We start from the raw sequence: 19556 nt of genomic DNA on the forward strand, positions 1-19556 counted from the left end.
TTCTTTAACGCATTAACGCAACTTGTGATTCTTAGGTTGTAGCGGCTCAGTTTTAAAGCTTTACAGACATGGTCTCCAGACTCCACTTTGAAACATACCAACCATCATGCAACAGCAACCCAACAGGTTAGCGACTAGCTGGTGAACATAGTGGAGCAAATTTACTGCAGCAGCTACAGAGACAGAGAGATTTCTCAGGAGTTGGTGGAGACCAAAAAAGAGCTAAAAGTGACTTCCTTTCATTAGGTGGCCAGAAACAGGACTCCAAATGAAGGCTAATGTTGCTCTTAGGGCTGCCAATCGATTGAAATAGTTAATCGCGATTAATCGCAAATGAATCACACATTTTTGATTTGTAAAAAATGTACCTTAAAGGGAGATTTGTCAGGCAACCCTCACAGGTACTGCATTTAGCCTAAAAAATATGCTCAAATCAGAACATGGCAAACTGCAGCCCAACAGGCAACAACAGCTGTCAGTGTGTCAGAGTTCTGACTTGACTATGACTTGCCCCAAACTGCATGTGATTATCATAAAGTGGGCATGTAGGGGTCTTTGAGGGGGGTTCCCCGGCAAAAAGGGGAATGATTTATTTTCACTATTATTCCATCCACAAGTAATACAATGACAGAATGTTTGACTAGTTTTGGTCATGGGTTTCATACTCTTTCTATAATAAAACATCAAAAAGCAAAAATCCAATCACATGGGGGACCCTGGGACCAAATCTGATCTACTCATGCTTCTAATGCCACTCTCTGGTGGAAAACTCCACTATGTTGCACATCTTTATATTAATATTGATATCTAAGGTCAGTAAAGAGCAACAAGAGCAAAGCCAGTGCATGTCAACATACCTGGATCACCATCTGTAGCAGCCGAGGAGATGTGATGCTTACGGTGCCTTCAGGTGCTCTGGGAAATACTAAATGTTACGTCAACTCTGGGAATAAGGAACTCTTCTACGAAGCCTGAAATTTCCAAGATGATGGATGAACAGGATGGCAGAACAATAACAGTGAGAGCTGAATGATGGATGTGAGTAGTGACCCATTGCAACACATCCATCAGCTCTGCACAACTTACAAACAACAAACCCTCATACGCAAAATGACAGAACAAGTACATTATGAACTGGAAACATCATCTTAAATATCTATGAATAAAAACACAAACAAAATTTAAATAAAATGCAGCCAGCAATACATCTATTGTGGTTGATTCATTTTTGTTCAAATCCACCAACACATTCACAGATCTCGATCTTTATCGGATATATCCTCCTGACACCAGCAGGTAATGACCCGTTCACAGCAGACACAGTGGGAAAGTACAGGTGAAAACAATCAAATTACATTTAGCTGCTTCAGGTTCAGGTTCTTTGTATTGTGCACGGTGGCTCACTATCATACTGTTGTGGTTTACTGGGACACTTGAATAGAACTTTCACTTTGAAAAAGGCCTGTAGACCGTTTCAACGGCTTGGGTCCATGTCTACTTCCTGTCAGCTGATGTCATTCACATTCAATGCAACAAGGAACATAAAATATATATTGCATGATTGTCCATAGTGATGAATCTCAAATTAATCGCACATTTTTTATCTATTCAAAATGTACCTTAAAGGGAGATTTGTCAAGTATTTAATACTCTTATAGACATGGGAGTGGGCAAATATGCTGCTTTATGCAAATGTATGTATATATTTATTACTGGAAATCAATTAACAACACAATACAATGACAAATATTGTCCAGAAACCCTCACAGGTACTGCATTTAGCATAAAACAATATGCTAAAATCATTAAAATGGCAAATTCAGGCCCAACATGACAGTTTTTTGACCAAAATGTAGCATTAGTTTGGAGCATTATTTAGCCTCCTTCAAGTATGACATGGTTGATATGGAAAAATGAGCCTGCCACAACCTCCGAAATCGCAAGTTAAAGCGTTAAAGAAATTAGTGGCGTTAAAACATATTTGCGTTATTATTGTGTTAACTTTGACAGCCCTAATATATATTTATGGTATATATTCCTTGCACTGCAACAGGAAATGAACTATGACACATTTAGACTTGTTAGAGTCTGTGGTTGCATTGAGCAGTTTATGACGTTGTCAGTTGGCACCTATGAAGAACAACTGTCCTAAAACAAAGACACTTGATTAATACACCAGCTGACACAACGAAGTTCATGTTTATAAATCTTTATTACCAAAAATCTTTTGGGTGTAATAACATCAACCTCGGTTTTTCTACTGAATCACACTAGTAGCCTTTTAACAGTAGTCACATCACAGCATAGCAGTCAGCAATAGTCATAAAGTGAACTAAAGTATTATTCCAGTTACAGCAGGAAATGTCAGTGACGTCGGCTCTACTTCACCTTCTGCTTTCACTTCTCTCTGTGACGCTGCGTCGTCTTACGGCTGTCTGGTATCCTCTGAGACACACAGACGGGGTGGGGGAGGACACCACATTTTAAAAGGACATCAGCCCTGTTGGTCCACTGAGCAGGAAGCACAGAGTCCTGCTGAGGATTTTGGTGTTGTTGCTCTTAACATTGAGCAGGTAAGTTGACCAGTAGGAGCAATGGAACCCTAAACTGGTGTATTGGGAATGGGGATAATGGGACAGTAACACAGGCAGACAGACAAGTAGACACACACACAGACAGACAGACGGGACACACACATTTCAGAAAGTCAGTAACAGTAATAATGTGACAAGTGTGTGGGATGGTGTTGTTTCAATAACAGAAAGATTGTTTCTGGGAATGCAATATGTTTTTCTTTTGACGTCAGCAAACTGAAACTGACACACACACACACACACACATATAGAAATGGTCTGAAGGGCTTTGGGACCTAATAAAGCAGAGATGCCTCAAGTGCAGACATTAAAAAGGCAACACACACCAACCCAACAGCAGGTAAATAAACAGGTCGCAGCAGTACTACTGACAGCATCACCCTACAGTGTATCACTTCATGTCACTTCATTAACTAACATGATCTCACTACTAGAACTTTAAAGTATTTAAAAAAAAAAAAAAAAATCTACAAATAACTTTTTACCAGTTAACAGGACTTGATTTGTTTTTTTTGGTATCAACAACAAATATTTTCAAGGTGAAGTTCCAGTAGATTTTACAAAAAGTATCCCAAATCTTGTAATAACTGCCCAGTTTATAAAATCTAATGTCATGTACAAATGTTACAGGTAAAATAATTTAGCTCATAGTTGCATATTGACGTGTGCGTTTTCATTCAAAAGGTGAGCGGAAAGGTTGGTGATGGGTTCCAGTCAAATCTTCATTTTCATAACTCCAGTGTTTCTTCCTCTTCCTCCTCCTCCTCCTCCTCATAATAGTGCTTTTAGGAAAGTCTGCCATCGGTCATTGCTAACGCAGGAGGGGACAGGTTTGTGTTAACAAACAGCAGTTACAGACAGCAGGTCAGTTGATGAGCAGAATTAGCATGAGATTCATTTTTTCCATTCATCATGTGTCTCCGACGCATACTTTCAATCATTTCTCCCACCTCTTCATTTTCCTCTTCTCTGCCTCTGTTCAGTGGGCTCTAAAAAATGACACCAGGTATTTGTAAATTCCCCCAACAGTCATCTTTCTCCCAGTGATGACAACACCAATACCAAAACCCCTCGATGCATTCAGTTATTCTAAAACTCAAAACCAAATCATTACATGTAAACTCTAAGTGTCCAGATCACACAGGGTCTGGATTCAGCCTGAATCTCCCTCTATCTCTCTCTCTGTTGTGCAGCGCTAACAACTGTCTGGTCAAGTTAGCGTGCAGCAGTACACCCTATCAAAACACAGTGGTTTCCACTGGTGTGTGTGTGTGTGTGTGTGTGTGTATGAATGAAGTCCAGCTCAATGGTTAGCGAGGCCACAACCAAGCCCCTCAAGGACAATTCCTCTGTGTCTGTATATATCATTATACTGTATATATACACGTGTGTGTGTGTGTGTGTGTGTGTGTGTGTGTGTGTGTTTGTGAAACTAGTGTTGGCTCCGGCTGAGCAACATTTCCAGTAAAGTGTCAGAGTGTTGCATGCTGGGACAGAATCTAAAGATGGAGGGAGAAAGACTGTAATTTAACTGGGAGGAGCCCCTCCATCTCTGTCCTGTTTATCTCTCTGTCCTCCCGTCACTCCATCCGTCTCTATATCCGTCCACCACTCTCCATCCCGGCATCCCTCAGTTTATTCTCTCTATCTCAAGAACCCTTTCTCCTTCACTTGCTTCAACTCTCTTTTCCCTCCATCTCCTTTTCTTCTCTCGCTCCTCTCTTTCCAGTGTGAGGAGGGCAGAGAGAGGAGGAGAAATCGGATACATTCAGTCGCTCTGGTGCTTCTGGTCGCCTTCACTTTAGTTCAATCACTCCTCTCGGTGATGGCTAATTCCTGGCATGCAGTTCTGCAGAATTGGTGGCATCCAGGTAAACGTTAACGGGGCTAGACGCTGTGTTGGTCAGCAGTCAAAAAGTTCCAGCTCATAGACTGAGCCCATCCTTAGCATTCCGGTCATGTAGCACTTGTCCTCTGTTCCTGCAGGCTTTAAGTGTGTTGGATTCTCAGACATCAGACATCTCAGCTCCCATCTCTATTTCTATAGCACTCTTTAAAAAATGTACACCTGGATCATCATCTGGTCAAAACATCCCAAATCATTTTTTTAAAACAGCCAGTAACAGCAACAGCATTTTAAAAAAACAACTATTTTGCTGCAGAAGAAACCCATCCTGTGGGCTCCGGCTGCTTGCTGGATCACAGTAAACAGGGTGATAACAAAACAGCAGAGGCCAATGACTTCTCAGAGACCATCGATAGTGTTAAGGTGTTCATGTCTAAGTCCTTAAAAAGACCATCAGTGATTGAGCTCAAATCTATATTGCATCCCCCTCAGAGTGATTCAGCTTGTGATGAAAAGCTTCTCTGCAGATCCAGTAGTTGAGGTGTGATGTGATTGTTTGGGTGCAGCTGAAATCCCCGGTGGCTCCTTCTCATTACAAAGCTTCCTGTTAGACTGTGTTAATCAGCCGTATTGGCAGGTGGTGTATGGAATCGGGTTTGGTTGTTAATCTACAGAAGTTAATTCCAGAAAACACAAACTGAACTCATGACTCCTTTATGATGTGATACAGATGTGTTTAAATTGTTCTTTGCTCTCCAGGATTTAGATTCAGACTGCAGTCAGCCCCAGCAGACTGCAGTTTGAGTATTTGGTTCCCATCTTTAGCCACACCCATAGACGTCCATTAGTGTCAGTGTTTAGACACAGCCGTACTCATACCACACCGTCTGAGGGTCGTTGTTGGGGTCAGGGGAGGCCGGCGTGCTTTTCGGCCGTTCGACAGAGTCGCTCCTCTCTTTCTCACTTTCTTTCTTTAATTGGGAGGAGTCACCTGACCGCCCCTCCCTTAACGTCTCCCCAAGCTCTGAGGCTTCATCAGGCCGTGTGGCGGGCACAGCCCTAACAGGGGTTACCATGGCGACCTCTCCGCGGTGCTGATAGGTGGAGGGTGACGTAGGGCCGTTCCGAGAGACAGGGGTCCTCCCTCTGTCTCTGTCTCTGTCTCTCTCTGCGTATCTCTCCGTTTGCAGGTTGAGAGAGGACGAATGGTGAATAGGCGGATTCAGGAAGCTGCCATCTCCGTGCTGATTGGTCGGACCTGCCAGCCGAGCCGAGAGCGGCCGTTCTCTCCCGCTAGCCCCGCTCCCTTGTCTCCGTACGACCACATCCGATTGGCCTTCGTTTCCACGGAAACTGTCTGGTCCGTTGGAGCGCAGCAAATCAGCTGAGGCCAGGCTGAAAGCCCTGCTCAGTGATTGGCCGGTTCTCTGGGTGGCGGGTTGGCCCGAGGCTGGGGATTGGCCTACGGGCTGGCGGGGCGAGGGCTTGACGCTCTGGCCTGGCCTCTGGTTGGATGACTGGACAGTGGGCGTGACATAGCTGGTGGGAGTCACCTGATCTCTGCCAGCTGGAGCCGAGGGGGCGGGACTTCTGGTGAAGTAGTCGGTCATCAAGTCCTCCCTGCTTCCTGTTGACACCTGGACAACGGAAAGACAAAAAATAGAAGGAATAAATGAGGAAATTTTATTTTTTTAGGGTTTAGCTAACAATGATGAAGACTTTGATTTGATTACTGACTAATGCCATCTGCCGCTGTGTGACACATAAATATGGCCTGCTACTCATGCTCTAAATAAACTGTTCAAAATGTACCTTAAAGGGAGATTTGTCAAGTATTTAATACTCTTATCAACATGGGAGTGGACAAATATGCTGCTTTATGCAAATGTATGTATGTATTTATTATTGTAAATCAATTAACAACAGAAAACAATGACAAATATTGTCCAGAAACCCTCACAGGTACTGCATTTAACATAAAAAAATGCTTAAATCATAACATGGCAAACTGCAGCCCAACAGGCAACAACAGCTGTCAGTGTGTCAGTGTGCTGACTTGACTATGACTTGCCCCAAACTGCATGTGATTATCATAAAGTGGGCATGTCTGTAAAGGGGAGACTCGTGGGTACCCATAGAACCCATTTCCATTCACATATCTGGAGGTCAGAGGTCAAGGGACTCCTTTGAAAATGGCCATGACAGTTTTTATCATATATTGCAGTTTATTATATATACAGTACACACACACACCACATTCATATTTCACTATTATTAATTTTGTCTTCCTGTTATGCGCTTTGTGAGCAAGTGCTATACAGATAATGATTTCTGATAGAAAGAATGAACTTGCATGTGTCTGATGTTGGTGGATTACTGTGAAACCTTTGATGTAAGGGTGGGAACAGTGATCATGAATCATATTCATTTATTATAGTGATTGAAACTTGGTGTTGTTATCGGAATCATCATGATTTAATATATTATTGTGGTAGAAATGTGTGTGTTGTTTTAGAGGCAGCTGTAAAGGCCTCTCTCTCTCTCTCTGCGGGATCATCAATAAGAATTATTATGGGTGTTGCAGTTCTTTTAGTAAAACAGGAGATCTGGTTGGACTGAACAGATTGATGACAAGTGAGATGTTCAGTGACTTCAAGTAATATTCTCACGCTGATATCAGTCTGTACGTCTGCCTCACACCTGCGAGATCAGAGGTGAAAAGAAGTTCTTTCATTAATGTGGACAATGACTAATAAATAGGAGTCTGTTGCTCAGTCAGACACGTCACTTCATGAGTCAGCTGTCTGATCTGCTCTAAGGTGATACTTATCATTGGCAGATTTAAACTGTGTTTATTAATAATGAGAAAAGGCCGGCATACCTCAAATGTGCAACTCTATGATGAGATATAATACGCTCTCTAGCAGAACATGTGTCATGTTTTCTTTCTTCGTGTGAGGTGCTAGATGGAACTCGGCAGGTTCAGAGAGTAGAAAATCATTTTCCTCAAATTTAGATGTCGGCATCATAACAGGATAGAGTGCTTTTCAAATTTAAAATAACTATTAAATTGAAATTGACGACAGAAATGAAAAAGAAATACGTTGAAGGATCAATACCAAAACATTTTTAAATAAATGCATTCAAGTATTGTTTGTGGAGCTAATACCATAGACTGTATACAGTGGAGGAAATAAGTATTTGATCCCTTGCCGATTTTGTAAGTTTGCCCACTTACAAAGAAAAGAACGGTCTATAATTTTAATGGTAGGTATATTTTAACAGTGAGAGACAGAATATAAAAAAAAAATTCCAGAAAATCAATTCATATAAAAGTTATAAATTGATTTGTATTTGATTGTGGGAAATAAGTATTTGATCCTCTAGCAAAACATGACTCAGTACTTGGTGGAGAAACGTTGTTGGTAAGCACAGAGGTCAGACGTTTCTTGTAGTTGGTCACCAGGTTTGCGCACATCTCAGGAGGGATTTTGGTCCACTCCTCTTTGCAGATCATCTCCAAATCCTTAAGGTTTCGAGGCTATCGCTTGGCAACTCGAAGCTTCAGCTCCCTCCACAGATTTTCTATGGAATTAAGGTCCGGAGACTGGCTAGGTCACTCCATGACATTAATGTGCTTCTTTTTGAGCCACTCCTTTGTTGCCTTGGCCGTATGTTTTTGGTCATTCTCGTGCTGGAAGACCCATCCACGACCCATTTTCAGTGTCCTAGCTGAGGGAAGAAGGTTGTCGCCCAACATTTCACGGTACATGGCCCCGTCCATCCTCCCTTAAGATGCGGTGAAGTCGTTCTGTCCCCTTAGCAGAGAAACACCCCCAAAACATAATGTTTCCACCTCCATGCTTGACGGTGGGGATGGTGTTCTTGGGGTTGTAGTCAGCATTTCTCTTCCTCCAAACACGGCGAGTCGAGTTGATGCCAAAGAGCTTGATTTTGGTCTCATCTGACCATATCACCTTCTCCCAAGCCTTCTCTGAATCATTCAGGTGTTCATTGGCAAACAGACGGGCCTGTACATGTTCCTTCTTGAGCAGGGGGACCTTGCGGGCGCTGCAGGATTTTAAACCATTACGGCGTAGTGTGTTACCAATGGTTTTCTTGGTGATTGTGGTCCCAGCTGTCTTGCGATCATTAAGAAGTTCCCCCCGTGTATTTCTGGGCTGATCCTTCACCTTTCTCATGATCATCGATACCCCACGAGACGAGATCTTGCGTGGAGCCCCAGACCGAGGGCGATTGATGGTCATTTTGTGTTTCTTCCATTTCCGAAAAATGGCACCAACAGTTGTCCCCTTCTCACAAAGCTGCTTGCCAATGGTCTTGTAGCCCATTCCAGTCTTGTGCAGGTCTACAATCTTGTCCCTGACGTCCTTGGACAGCCCTTTGGTCTTGCCCATGGTGGAGAGGTTGGAATCTGATTGTGGACAAGTGTCTTTTATACAGGTAATGAGTTGAGACAGTTGTCTTTTATACAGGTCACGAGTTCAGATTCGGAGTACTTTCTTAAAGCGAGAGGACTAATCTAACCAGTCTGTGGGGGACAGAATTCTTGTTGGTTGCTAGGGGATCAAATACTTATTTCCCACAATAAAATACAAATCAATTTATAACTTTTATATGAATTGATTTTCTGGATATTTTTTTTATATTCTGTCTCTCACTGTTAAAATAAACCTACCATCGAAATTATAGACCGTTCTTTTCTTTGTAAGTGGGCAAACTTACAAAATCGGCAAGGGATCAAATACTTATTTCCTCCACTGTATAAGAAGTGGACTACCTATTGGTTTGTGGACTGACATTTTGAAGCCTCAAGTTCGGCATTTTGTCCGTCGCCATCTTGTTTTTTTGCAAACAGAGGTGACACCAGAGGGTGGTGCTGTATTGAAGAAGACTTGAAACTAGAGACTGAGACCATAAACTCATGTTTAAAATGTTTACTGAGGTAATAAATCAAATGAGAAGTAGGCTCATTTTCTCATAGACTTCTATACAATCAGACTTCTTTTAGCAACCAGAGGAGTCGCCCCCTGCTGGCCATGAGAAAGAATGCAAGTTTAAGGCACTTCAGCATTGACTTCACTTTTCAGACCCGGAGGTAGCCCACTGGTTTATACACAGCTCCTGATTTTTCATTAGATCTTTTTTCCCACACAGTCTCAAGCTGTGAATAAAAATGAAAACTGTACTGTCTCTTGTATTATTCATATTGAAAATAGTCATATAGTCTGTCCTTGAAAGGTCTCCACAGTCAAATCTGCAGAAAAAATGTTTCACTGGCTCCTTTCTTCACTCTAATATCTATGAAATAATGACCAAATAAAGAAAAAGACTGTCTTACCATCTGTCTTGAGATTAAACTTCTATAGGCCCGACTGTCATTTCAATTTCCACTATTGCTATTGGCTTTGTTGACACCATGAACATGCAGTCCAGAAGGTTATTAAAGGAAAATTGCATTATTCACTGTTTTGTTCCCATGGCTGTACAGTTGTTTGATGAATGCCCTGCTGTAGCTCAGAACCAAACACCAGCAGATTTCAGGGGCTTGAGGCTCTGATGAGAAGTTGTATCCATCATAATATTTCTTACGTTTCTGCCTTCGATCTGCAGACCAAATGATCAATCCAGAAAGTCACATTTACTTTAACTGTTTGACAGAGTTTCAGATCAGTAAGAGAAATGATCAACAGCAGCTGGCATCATCATCTTTTTTCTGTAGGCAAAGTTAACGAGATAATAACACTTTAGATAACGCAAATTAATTTTAACGCCACTTATTTCTTTAACGCATTAATGCAAGTTTCAAGTTTTAGGCTGTAGCGGGCTCAGTACCAACAATGTCATACTAGCTTGTCACGAAGGAGGTTAAATAACGCTCCAAAGTTACGCTAAATTTTGGTGAGGAAAAACTGGCATTGCCATTTTCAAAGGGGTCCCTTGACCTCTGACCTCCAGATATGTGAATGTAAATGGGTTCTATGGGTACCCATGAGTCTCCCCTTTACAGATTTGCCCACTTTATGATAATCACATGCAGTTTGGGGCAAGTCATAGTCAAGTCAGCACACTGACACACTGACAGCTGTTGTTGCCTGTTGGGCTGCAGTTTGCCATGTTATGATTTGAGCATATTGTTTTATGCTAAATGCAGTACCTGTGAGGGTTTCTGAACAATATCTGTCATTGTTTTGTGTTGTTAATTGATTTCCAATATAAATAAATACATTTGCATAAAGCAATCCCATGTTGATAAGAGTTTTAAATACTTGACAAATCTCCCTTTAAGGTACATTTTGAACAGATAGAAAATGTGCGATTAATTTGCGAATAACTATTTTAATCGATTGACAGCCAAAATGAATCTGAACATTGAATCCATCAGCCATTATCTTCAGGAAGAGAGTTTAAGATCAGTAACGTGTGACAGCATTAAAGAAACCTTTTTCATGCACACATTATTCAAAGACTGTTCTGCCAGCTGATCTAAAATGTTCATGTGTTTAAGGCCGACTCAGAATAGTTCCATGACCGTCAAATTGAAATTCCTTCTGGTTTGTTAATGTTCTTTTTATCTTGGTGGACCACCATCAAATGCAATGAATTTGTGATTCACATGACACATTCTGCTATTTTCTTTTAAGGTGACTCATTTGTAATTGTTCAATATTTCCTCTGACTTCCCACATCATTTATTATACTCCCTGACTTGACCTTTCCAGATACCCCTCTGTAGAAATCCAGTAACTCATGGGAGCTCTGTAATAATGCTACTTACTGTGAGGCAGTTGTCTTTAACCCCTTTTGCCAAGTTTAACCCACCACATTAACTGTTCTAAAAGCCACAACAGAAGAGGTGAAGAACATGTCATAGGTTTTCACTGTGTCTGTATTATAAATATGTTTAATTTTTAGGTAACTCACTTTCTCAAGTAAAGTGGATACTAGGGCTACACAATTAAATGAACATAATCGACTGCAATATTGACGTTTACATTGTGTGCTATGCTCATAGAAAACTCTGTTGCATATCAATTCCTAAACTAACAGCCGGCTGCCAGGGAGCGATCCAGATGTCTTGGCTTCACTTTTGGGGCGCTGTCATGCTGCTGCGTGCGCATCCTAAGGCAGCAGCCTGTGAAAAACGTTCCTGAATGTTGCGGCTGCAGTCCAGAGTAGAAGAGTAATATACTGAATAGTACATTACTCGTTTTAAACGAAAATGCACTGAATTCAGGTGAGGAAGAACCTTATTTAAGTCTTATTTTGATGCAAAGATTTGTTTATTAGCAGGAATGTAGCGCAACATAAAAGTGAAAGCAGCACTCTGAATATTTAAATGTTTAAGAGCAATGATATAAATATTTTGTCCCTAAAATCTATGAATAATCGTGAGAAATAATCATGTTGATCAAAAAGAATCTTTTGGCAATAATCTTGGTTACTGAGTGTATGTGCGTTGTTATTTCAGTACATGCCTATATTTCCAAGTGACTGTTGTATTTAAGAGCTAACTATGTGTGTACATACAGTAAATATTCACTTACAGTATATGCATGTAGTTCTTTCTTACCATAGGAGGTGACTGTATGTTGCTCTCATGTAGAAACTCTTCCAGCGTCACCATCTCACTTCCAGGAGAAGACGTACGGGTCTTGGTCCTAACCCCGCCTCCGCGCTGTGGCTGGGCCCTCTGGGGTGCGTGGTCGTACGGGAGGGTGGAACTACGTGACAGACTCTGTTGAGGTTGGCTCAGACCCATGACATCATCACTGGAGAGGCTGGCTGAGCGGGCCTGACGATCTGATGTGTCTAGGACGGTTAGAAATATTGTGTTATTATTATTACTGACTGTAAACTGGGCACCACCTGATTATACCAGCGTTGTTTAGGACAGATACTGTATAATCAACGGATATCTTCCTTTCATAACGTATTAGTGTTAGAACGCTCAATTGCATCTGTAAACAACTCTAAAGGAGAAACATGAGAGGCCTTTAAAGGAGCTTCTGACCTGATGATGTCTTCTAAGTAAAATATGATTGTAGCTATGTATATGTTGATATGTGGAAGTGTATGAGAGTATGAGGGAGTACACGCCTAGCTTAGTGTACAATTATGATATGTCATATTAATGAATAAATGAACCACGATTGCAAACAAACAACAACCTGTAATATTTGTGAAATGGAGTGGTAACTTCTCTCATGTATTTTTGTACTTATGTATGTATAATTTGTATATCTGTATGTTTATGCCACCTTGTGAGGATGGAAAATGGATAAAAAGTCGGTCACAAAAAAAGACTTCACATAAATAAAAAAAACGTCAAATCAAAATGCATAATTTGAATGACCAGTTACGTTTGAATATCACCACGCCAATCACGACACATCATCAGGTAGAGACAAATGTGTTTTGCCACTGTTAGCCTGTTAGCTAGCTAACGTTCCCTTGGATGCAGTGAGACTGGATGGATCAGGTTTTGAAGCGATAAAGTGATATGGGAGACAACCTTCTCCAGTAAAAGATCCAAAGCGTGTGTTGAGAAATATGACCCTGATTACATTAAATTTGGATTCCTAATGGCAGGCAGTGATGAGTGAGGTTAGGTAGAATATTTATTTTAGTCGATACAGCTGACAATAGGCATAACACATATTTACAGCACAGTTTATTTTTTTCTCTTTGTCATGTTATATTTTTTGGATATCTTAAGAGTCAGAACTGGGCCTTAAAACTGCAGTAGGCAGAATATTTTTGGCATCATTGAGCAAAACCTCCATAATAACCTTTCAGCATATTGTAATTCAAGTGTTCTGAGAGATAACTAGACTTCTGCGCCTCCTCATGGCTCTGTTTTCAGGCTCTAAAAAATCTAGCCCATGACGGGAGACTTTGGCCAATCACAGGTCATTTCAGAGAAAGAGCGTTACTATTGGCTGTGCTCCGGCTGGTGGGCGGTGCTTAGTATTTCCTTAACTGATCTCAGCATGGCTGCTGGGTCACAAACTTTCTCATTTTATAGCTAGACAGTACACCACAAGATGTTTCTGAAAACATTTGAGGAGAGAAATAGTCATTACAGTAACAGAATATTGATTCATATTTGATCAGCACTGTCTAGTTTGACCGTTTGATTGGAATTGGTGAGTGATTGACAGCTGATCAGAGATGGCAAAGGCTCCAGATCAGCTCTGATTGGTTGTTTTCCTCTGGTCTGTGAAATCTTACAGATGTCATTAGGTGCACCTGAGGACAACGGAGGACACCGGAGACACATGATTTTTTCGAGATTTCCGGTCTCATGCACTACTGTCAGGGTATAGTGACCGTTTTATCAAAATAACTTCTTTCAATCATATTTACTCCATTTCTACCCACTGCTGCTTTAATTTACAAAAGGTTGAGAACTTCTGCTTTAGAGTTAACTGTTAAAATGTGTGTGTGTGTGTGTGTGTACCTCTGCCGTTGACAGGTGAGTTGGAGCTGGAGGTGTTGTGGCTGAAGTCTGCCGACCCTGGGCGACCTCCCGTGTTGCCATGTTGACCAAGCACAGAGTCAGAGGAGTTGTGGCGGGAGTCTTCATCAAACAACAGACCTGAAAGTTTGTTTTACGCACAAATGTCACAAACTCACTCAGTCCTGCTGACTTCTCAATAAGGTCTCATGTATTGATAACGTGGTTTACCTCTGGGCCTGCGGCCGGGACCTGGTCCCAGCCTGGAGCTGGAGCTGTTAGTTAGGCCCAGTGGGGAGGACTGGTGGCTTGGAGTGGAGCTCAGAGCTTTATGGGTCTGACCTGGGGGCAGGAAACACAAACAGGTTAGACTGCCAGGAGCACACCAATGGTTGCGTCCTTAAGTCCATACTAACATGCTATTTTAGTATGCTAAAACAGTATGCGAGATATTTTAGTATGTCCAAAACGTTAGTATGAAACCAATAGTACGTGAATTGCATACTATTTCCAGTGAATGCTGGACACTATGGCGGATAAATATATCCCACAATGCAATGCGGTAGTGACGACAACGTTCATAACGGACGTTGATGGACAACAGATTTCACTTTGCTAGGGGTAACATATATATATTAAATTAATTCAGACTATAGAAATATCTCCTTTTACCTTAAATTTCAGAGCATTTATCGAGTATTTGTAAAAGGAAGCGCTAGAGGACAAAGTACACATCGCTTAATTCTCTCCCCCTTTCCTTCCCAGTGTCTCAATTTAGGTTTTCAAGCAAGAAAAATAAAACCAAACAGCCACTGGCAACATTAAATATGCACATGACCAGATCAAGCAACAGGATGAAATCTGTGGACTAAATGAAAAGTGAAAAGATTCCAGCTGCTGATTTCACACTTACAAAGTAAACACACTATAGACTACCAATCTTGTTGGTTGACAATAACTAAACCATCTCAACAAGGATGTGAAAATGATAACACCATAAATCGTCATTAACCATTCATATATTCATTACCTTGTCCGTGTCCATCCTCTGCATTGACACTCTCGCTGCTGCCTCCTGGAGTACTGCTACGATAAACACCCCGGCCCCTGTCCGGCAAACCTGCAGACCAATCACAAGACTGTAAGGAACTATTCTGGACCCGTATCCCATAGTATGACCGTAAGACGTGTGCTGTGCATGACATGACGTAGCAAGGAAGCCAAGCAAGACATCAGCAATCCATTCAGACACACTGGAAGCTTTCAAACCACTGTGATATCAGTTATTAGTCAGTGAATGTGTTATGACTGGATACATCTTATCACTGACACCTCTGTGCGTCAGTAAGTCATCTAAATACCAGGCCAATGACGGTGTAAATATGAGCTTCGCTGATGCAAAGTCCTGCCATGTGTCATCATCAAAATAGAGTTTTTAAATCCAAGGTGTTTGGCTCAGATGTTTTTCTGGATAATCATCTGAGCCAAATCCCTGTAAATCTTTTTTTCCATTAAAAAGTTCAAATTGAAAGCTGGACTTTTAAATGTTGATTGCCAAAAACAGCTAATGACAGGTACCTGTTTAAAGACCTTCATTATCCAGACATCCTGTATCTATTCACTAAGACGCTACTGGAGGTAGTGATGACAATCAACCAGTTAGTTATTGTCAATGAGCTACTCTTCCCCATTTAAAGTGAGACTATGTCACTTTTGCTGAACAGCCTCACCGTGGCCACAAGTGGAAATTACAGCATTGATAACACGGTGAAGTTCCCGTTAACACTTTCTATGACGCCCATGTCTATAATGCATTATACACACACTTATAATGCGTTACAATCTGCTAATAGCAGCACTGTCTAATTAGAAGTTATAAGCACTCATACATATTCATAATGCTTTGTAACAATAATCATAACACGTTATAAAGCATTTTATAATGACTGATAAGGTCCAGTATCATAATACTTCATAATTGCTGGTCACTCACTGACACTTTTTTTCTGCAGGGATCATAGTATATTATAATTCCCATAGTTGTAATACATTATAATCTTTTTATAATTCATTAGAATCACTGTTATAATGCATTATAATCTTATTATATACTATAATTACTTTGAGTAGTCATTGTTTGCATTAAGTAAATAAAAAAATGCAAGAACAACACACAAAACGTTGTAAAATAAAATATTTTTTACTTTTAATTAAAGCAAACAATGACCACTGAGAGTAACTTATAATCAGATTATAATGCATTATAATAGTGATTATGCTTGATAAAAAGATTATATGGGAATTATGATCCTTGAAAAATAAATGTCAGTGAGTGACCAGCAATTATGAAGTATTATGATTCTGGACCTTATCAGTCATTATAAAGTGCTTTATAATGTGTCATGATTATTGTTACAAAGCATTATGAATATTTATGAGTGATTCTAACTGTAAGTATACAGTGCTATAAGAAGATTATAACACATTATAAGTATGTTTATAATGCATTATAGAAATGGGCGTCATAGAAAGGGTTACCAGATTCCTTCCTTTCACAACAACGTCATGAGGCAACCAAACATGTCTCCATGTGTTTACTACTTGTTTTACGTTAGTGATAAAGTTATTAAAATGTTTATCAGAGACATGCTGTAAGGGAGAGTAACAATAGCAAAGGTAGAGGAGAGTCAAAGTCAGTGATACTGCTATAGCTAAGCTAACACTAGCTAATATTAGCCACCATGAGCTACTGGTCAAACCAGACCAAAGTAAAGCTGAATTTAGCATGTGTGTGTTTTATTTCTTATGAATTCAACATTTCACTTGTAGGAGGAAGACGGTATAATTTTAGTTATTTTAAGAGTGACATAATCTCGTTTTAAACTGATATGGTGTCTTAATTTTTTATATAGCTAGCGCAGCTTTAAAGATGCTAATATTAGCATAAAACATTGGTGTTTAATGGCGCTCATACGGACTCTTCTTGTGAACGCGGTAAACACGACCCCATTCGAAGGCACCAAAAAACCCATATGGCTTTTGGCGGTTAAAAAGCTAATTTCAGACAGAGGATGGATAGCCGAAAGGGTTAAAGCGAGTAGACAGACAGAAAGAGCTGAAAGAGAGGTGCTGCTAGGTGACCAGTTTGCAGTAGTATGGTTGCTGTGGTGACCCGTCACTGTTGAGTGATGTAAGAGAAAACTCTGTCTGCAGCCAAGCTGAGATAATACAGAAATCAATCTTCACCAAGACACCACGTTAACAACATGAAGTGAGGTGACAGCACACAAACATACACACACACATTATTTATACAAATCAACAAACAACTATTCAAGGACAAGCGTGCCTGGCGTGCTTAGAAACAGGTGCCACACACATACACATAAACCATGTCTACATGTGTGTACTTACTACTTACTAGTAACACTGGCTGGCTCACACCCGCAACATGCACCTGTGTGTGTTTGGTATATGTGCTTGAGGAGGGTGTACTGTCATTTGTGACAGCATTAGTGTTTATGAGGTGAGTGCATGTATGATAAGTGCATTTTTGTGTGAAGTTCTGAGAGTCACAATGATGAGTGTTGTGGCAGTGAAGATGAAGATGATGGTGATGATGTGTGTATGGTTAAAACGGATGATGATGATGAGAAGGAGGATTTTAGAATACTCCGTTGGCTGCGATTGGCTGGCTAGTGATGACGTCAGCTGTGATGTCAGTGGAAGACCAGAATCGCATTCTTCTAGTGAGAGAGAGGCGGGGACGGGAGGAGGGGGATTCGGAGGAAGAGGAGGAGGAGGAGGAGGGGAGGAGTTTCTCTTGACTTTTACTGCGGAGAAAACTGAAGCGTTTTGGGGTGGGTGGAGCTGAGATGGAGAGAATGGAGAGAGATAGGAGGGAGAGATGGAGAAATGTAAAGAAAAACCATGAAATCATGACAGTGAGTAAACTAAAGAGATGATTAAGAACTTATTAATGACAGAATGTAAAATAATAGATATCATGCAAGAAAATCCATGAGAACAAAACAAGAAAACAGTTGTCAAGTAAAATCATGCATTAGACTCAAGAAGACTGACCTCAGCTCACTCAAGTTTCACTCACTTTAAACAAGTAGGACTACTGGTGCACAGCTCCGTGCACTGGCAAGAGATATAGCAGAACAATTGGCAAGAGGTATTGTTTATGATTCAACTTATCTCCTTAAATAAACTCAATATGACAGCTTCCACTGCCAGTGGAATCCAATCTAAAAGCCACTGAGAGTGAACTGAGCTCAGCCATGAGTAGAATTTCATTTAAGAATAGAGCACTAAAAAAGAAAACCAGTGGAAATAGAAACATAAACAAAGTTTGGACCATGCATCAGAACCCATTTCTATTATTAGGATAGGATGATGAAAAATATGCATCAGGCAGCTACAGTGGAAAGTGGCTCCGTACCTTTTATGTCTACTTGTGACCCCTCGTCACAAGTTGGATTAAAGATGTTGTGATATACTGGTTTTATTATATACTGTTGTGAAGCATAGTGATAGTAACGGCAAAGAGTATAGAAGCAAAGAGGCGAAACTCTGGAGCTTTTTTGACAACAGTCGCTAGATGGCGCTGTGGTAGCCCTGCCGCCATTTTGGACTGTAAACTCCAATGAGTGCGTGGCCATGGATGTATAAAGAGATGTCTGTAAATCAGAGGATTGCTTTTTTTAGTTTAATCAGCTTCCCAGTATGAACACTTAAATATCCCTCATTTAAGTCATGATGTCTTAAAAGTAGTAAAATGAACTAACAGCTGAATCCAGGGTTATTTTCCTCGGCATAATGAATCATCTCCTGACCAGCAAAGGACAGCGAGACTAAGAGTGCAGTACATTCTATTCTAGTCTAGTGAGGAGTTGTGCAAATGTTCTATACATCAGACCAGCTCATACAGGTACCTCACAAAAAGTCATGGCCTTTGCTCTTTGTCTTCGTTTTAAATTGTTATGTTTGTTTTATGTCTGCAACCGTGTAACTGCGCTGCTGCCGATCTTGGCCAGGAGTTTTTACTCCTAGTTAAATAAAGGTTAAATAATAATATACGAGGGACACGGGATTGTTTTCCCTCAAAGAGGGGGCGTGGTGATGAGAGCCTACTCTGGATGACGTATTGCCGGTCTGATGTGTGATCCATAGTTTGATCAAATCCAAGGCAAACATGGTATGAAGTTATTCTACTGTACTTCAGCTCTAAAAGTAGTATTTTAAAAACTTTTGTATGATAAATATTGAGATAATACGATTTAACTGTAATATTTGTGTCTGCTATAATCATAGCATGAAAAGTTGATACCGGTACAGCCCTACTTTAGATGTTTATATTAATAAAATTTGTGATTTCCCCATTTTAGAATGTTTCATTTGAAAAGACATATTTCAATCTGATAATATTTCAGCTTGGTAGTAACAGTACCTCAAATGGCTAAAAGTCTTAACAGTCGTAACTAACATTTATTAGCACTTCACTCTAGAGTCACAAAGGTCTTGACCATTGCACCTTTTTCTTGTTGCCACTTATCTAGGTATCCATCTAGCTTACTGTGTCACACAAACCATCAGAAATTAAATTGACTGAACTTGATTTGAACTTGTA

The 19556-nt window shown here is 40.6% G+C and overlaps 2 protein-coding genes across 3 annotated transcripts in view; both read right to left on the minus strand.

Moving 5' to 3' along the window:
• The window catches only part of LOC119474418, an 813351-nt gene that overhangs the window by 398061 nt on the left and 395734 nt on the right, over nt 1-19556 (minus strand). The window lies entirely within an intron of this gene.
• ccdc88c (coiled-coil domain containing 88C) overlaps nt 2194-19556 on the minus strand; it is a 63627-nt gene continuing 46264 nt past the window's right edge. Inside the window, exons 27-31 of one of the 2 annotated variants that reach the window (XM_037796434.1) lie at nt 14952-15041; nt 14153-14263; nt 13925-14062; nt 12035-12273; nt 2194-6077 (exon numbers count right to left, since the gene is read on the minus strand). In XM_037796434.1, coding sequence (XP_037652362.1) covers nt 5298-6077; nt 12035-12273; nt 13925-14062; nt 14153-14263; nt 14952-15041 — 1358 coding nt within the window. In that variant the 3' untranslated portion in view covers nt 2194-5297. Of the gene's footprint in view, nt 6078-12034; nt 12274-13924; nt 14063-14152; nt 14264-14951; nt 15042-17342; nt 17792-19556 lie in introns of those variants that run through there. The other variant, XR_005210548.1, reaches the window with a different exon arrangement.

This window comes from Sebastes umbrosus, chromosome 16 (assembly GCF_015220745.1).
Source record: "Sebastes umbrosus isolate fSebUmb1 chromosome 16, fSebUmb1.pri, whole genome shotgun sequence".
NCBI lineage: Eukaryota > Metazoa > Chordata > Actinopteri > Perciformes > Sebastidae > Sebastes > Sebastes umbrosus.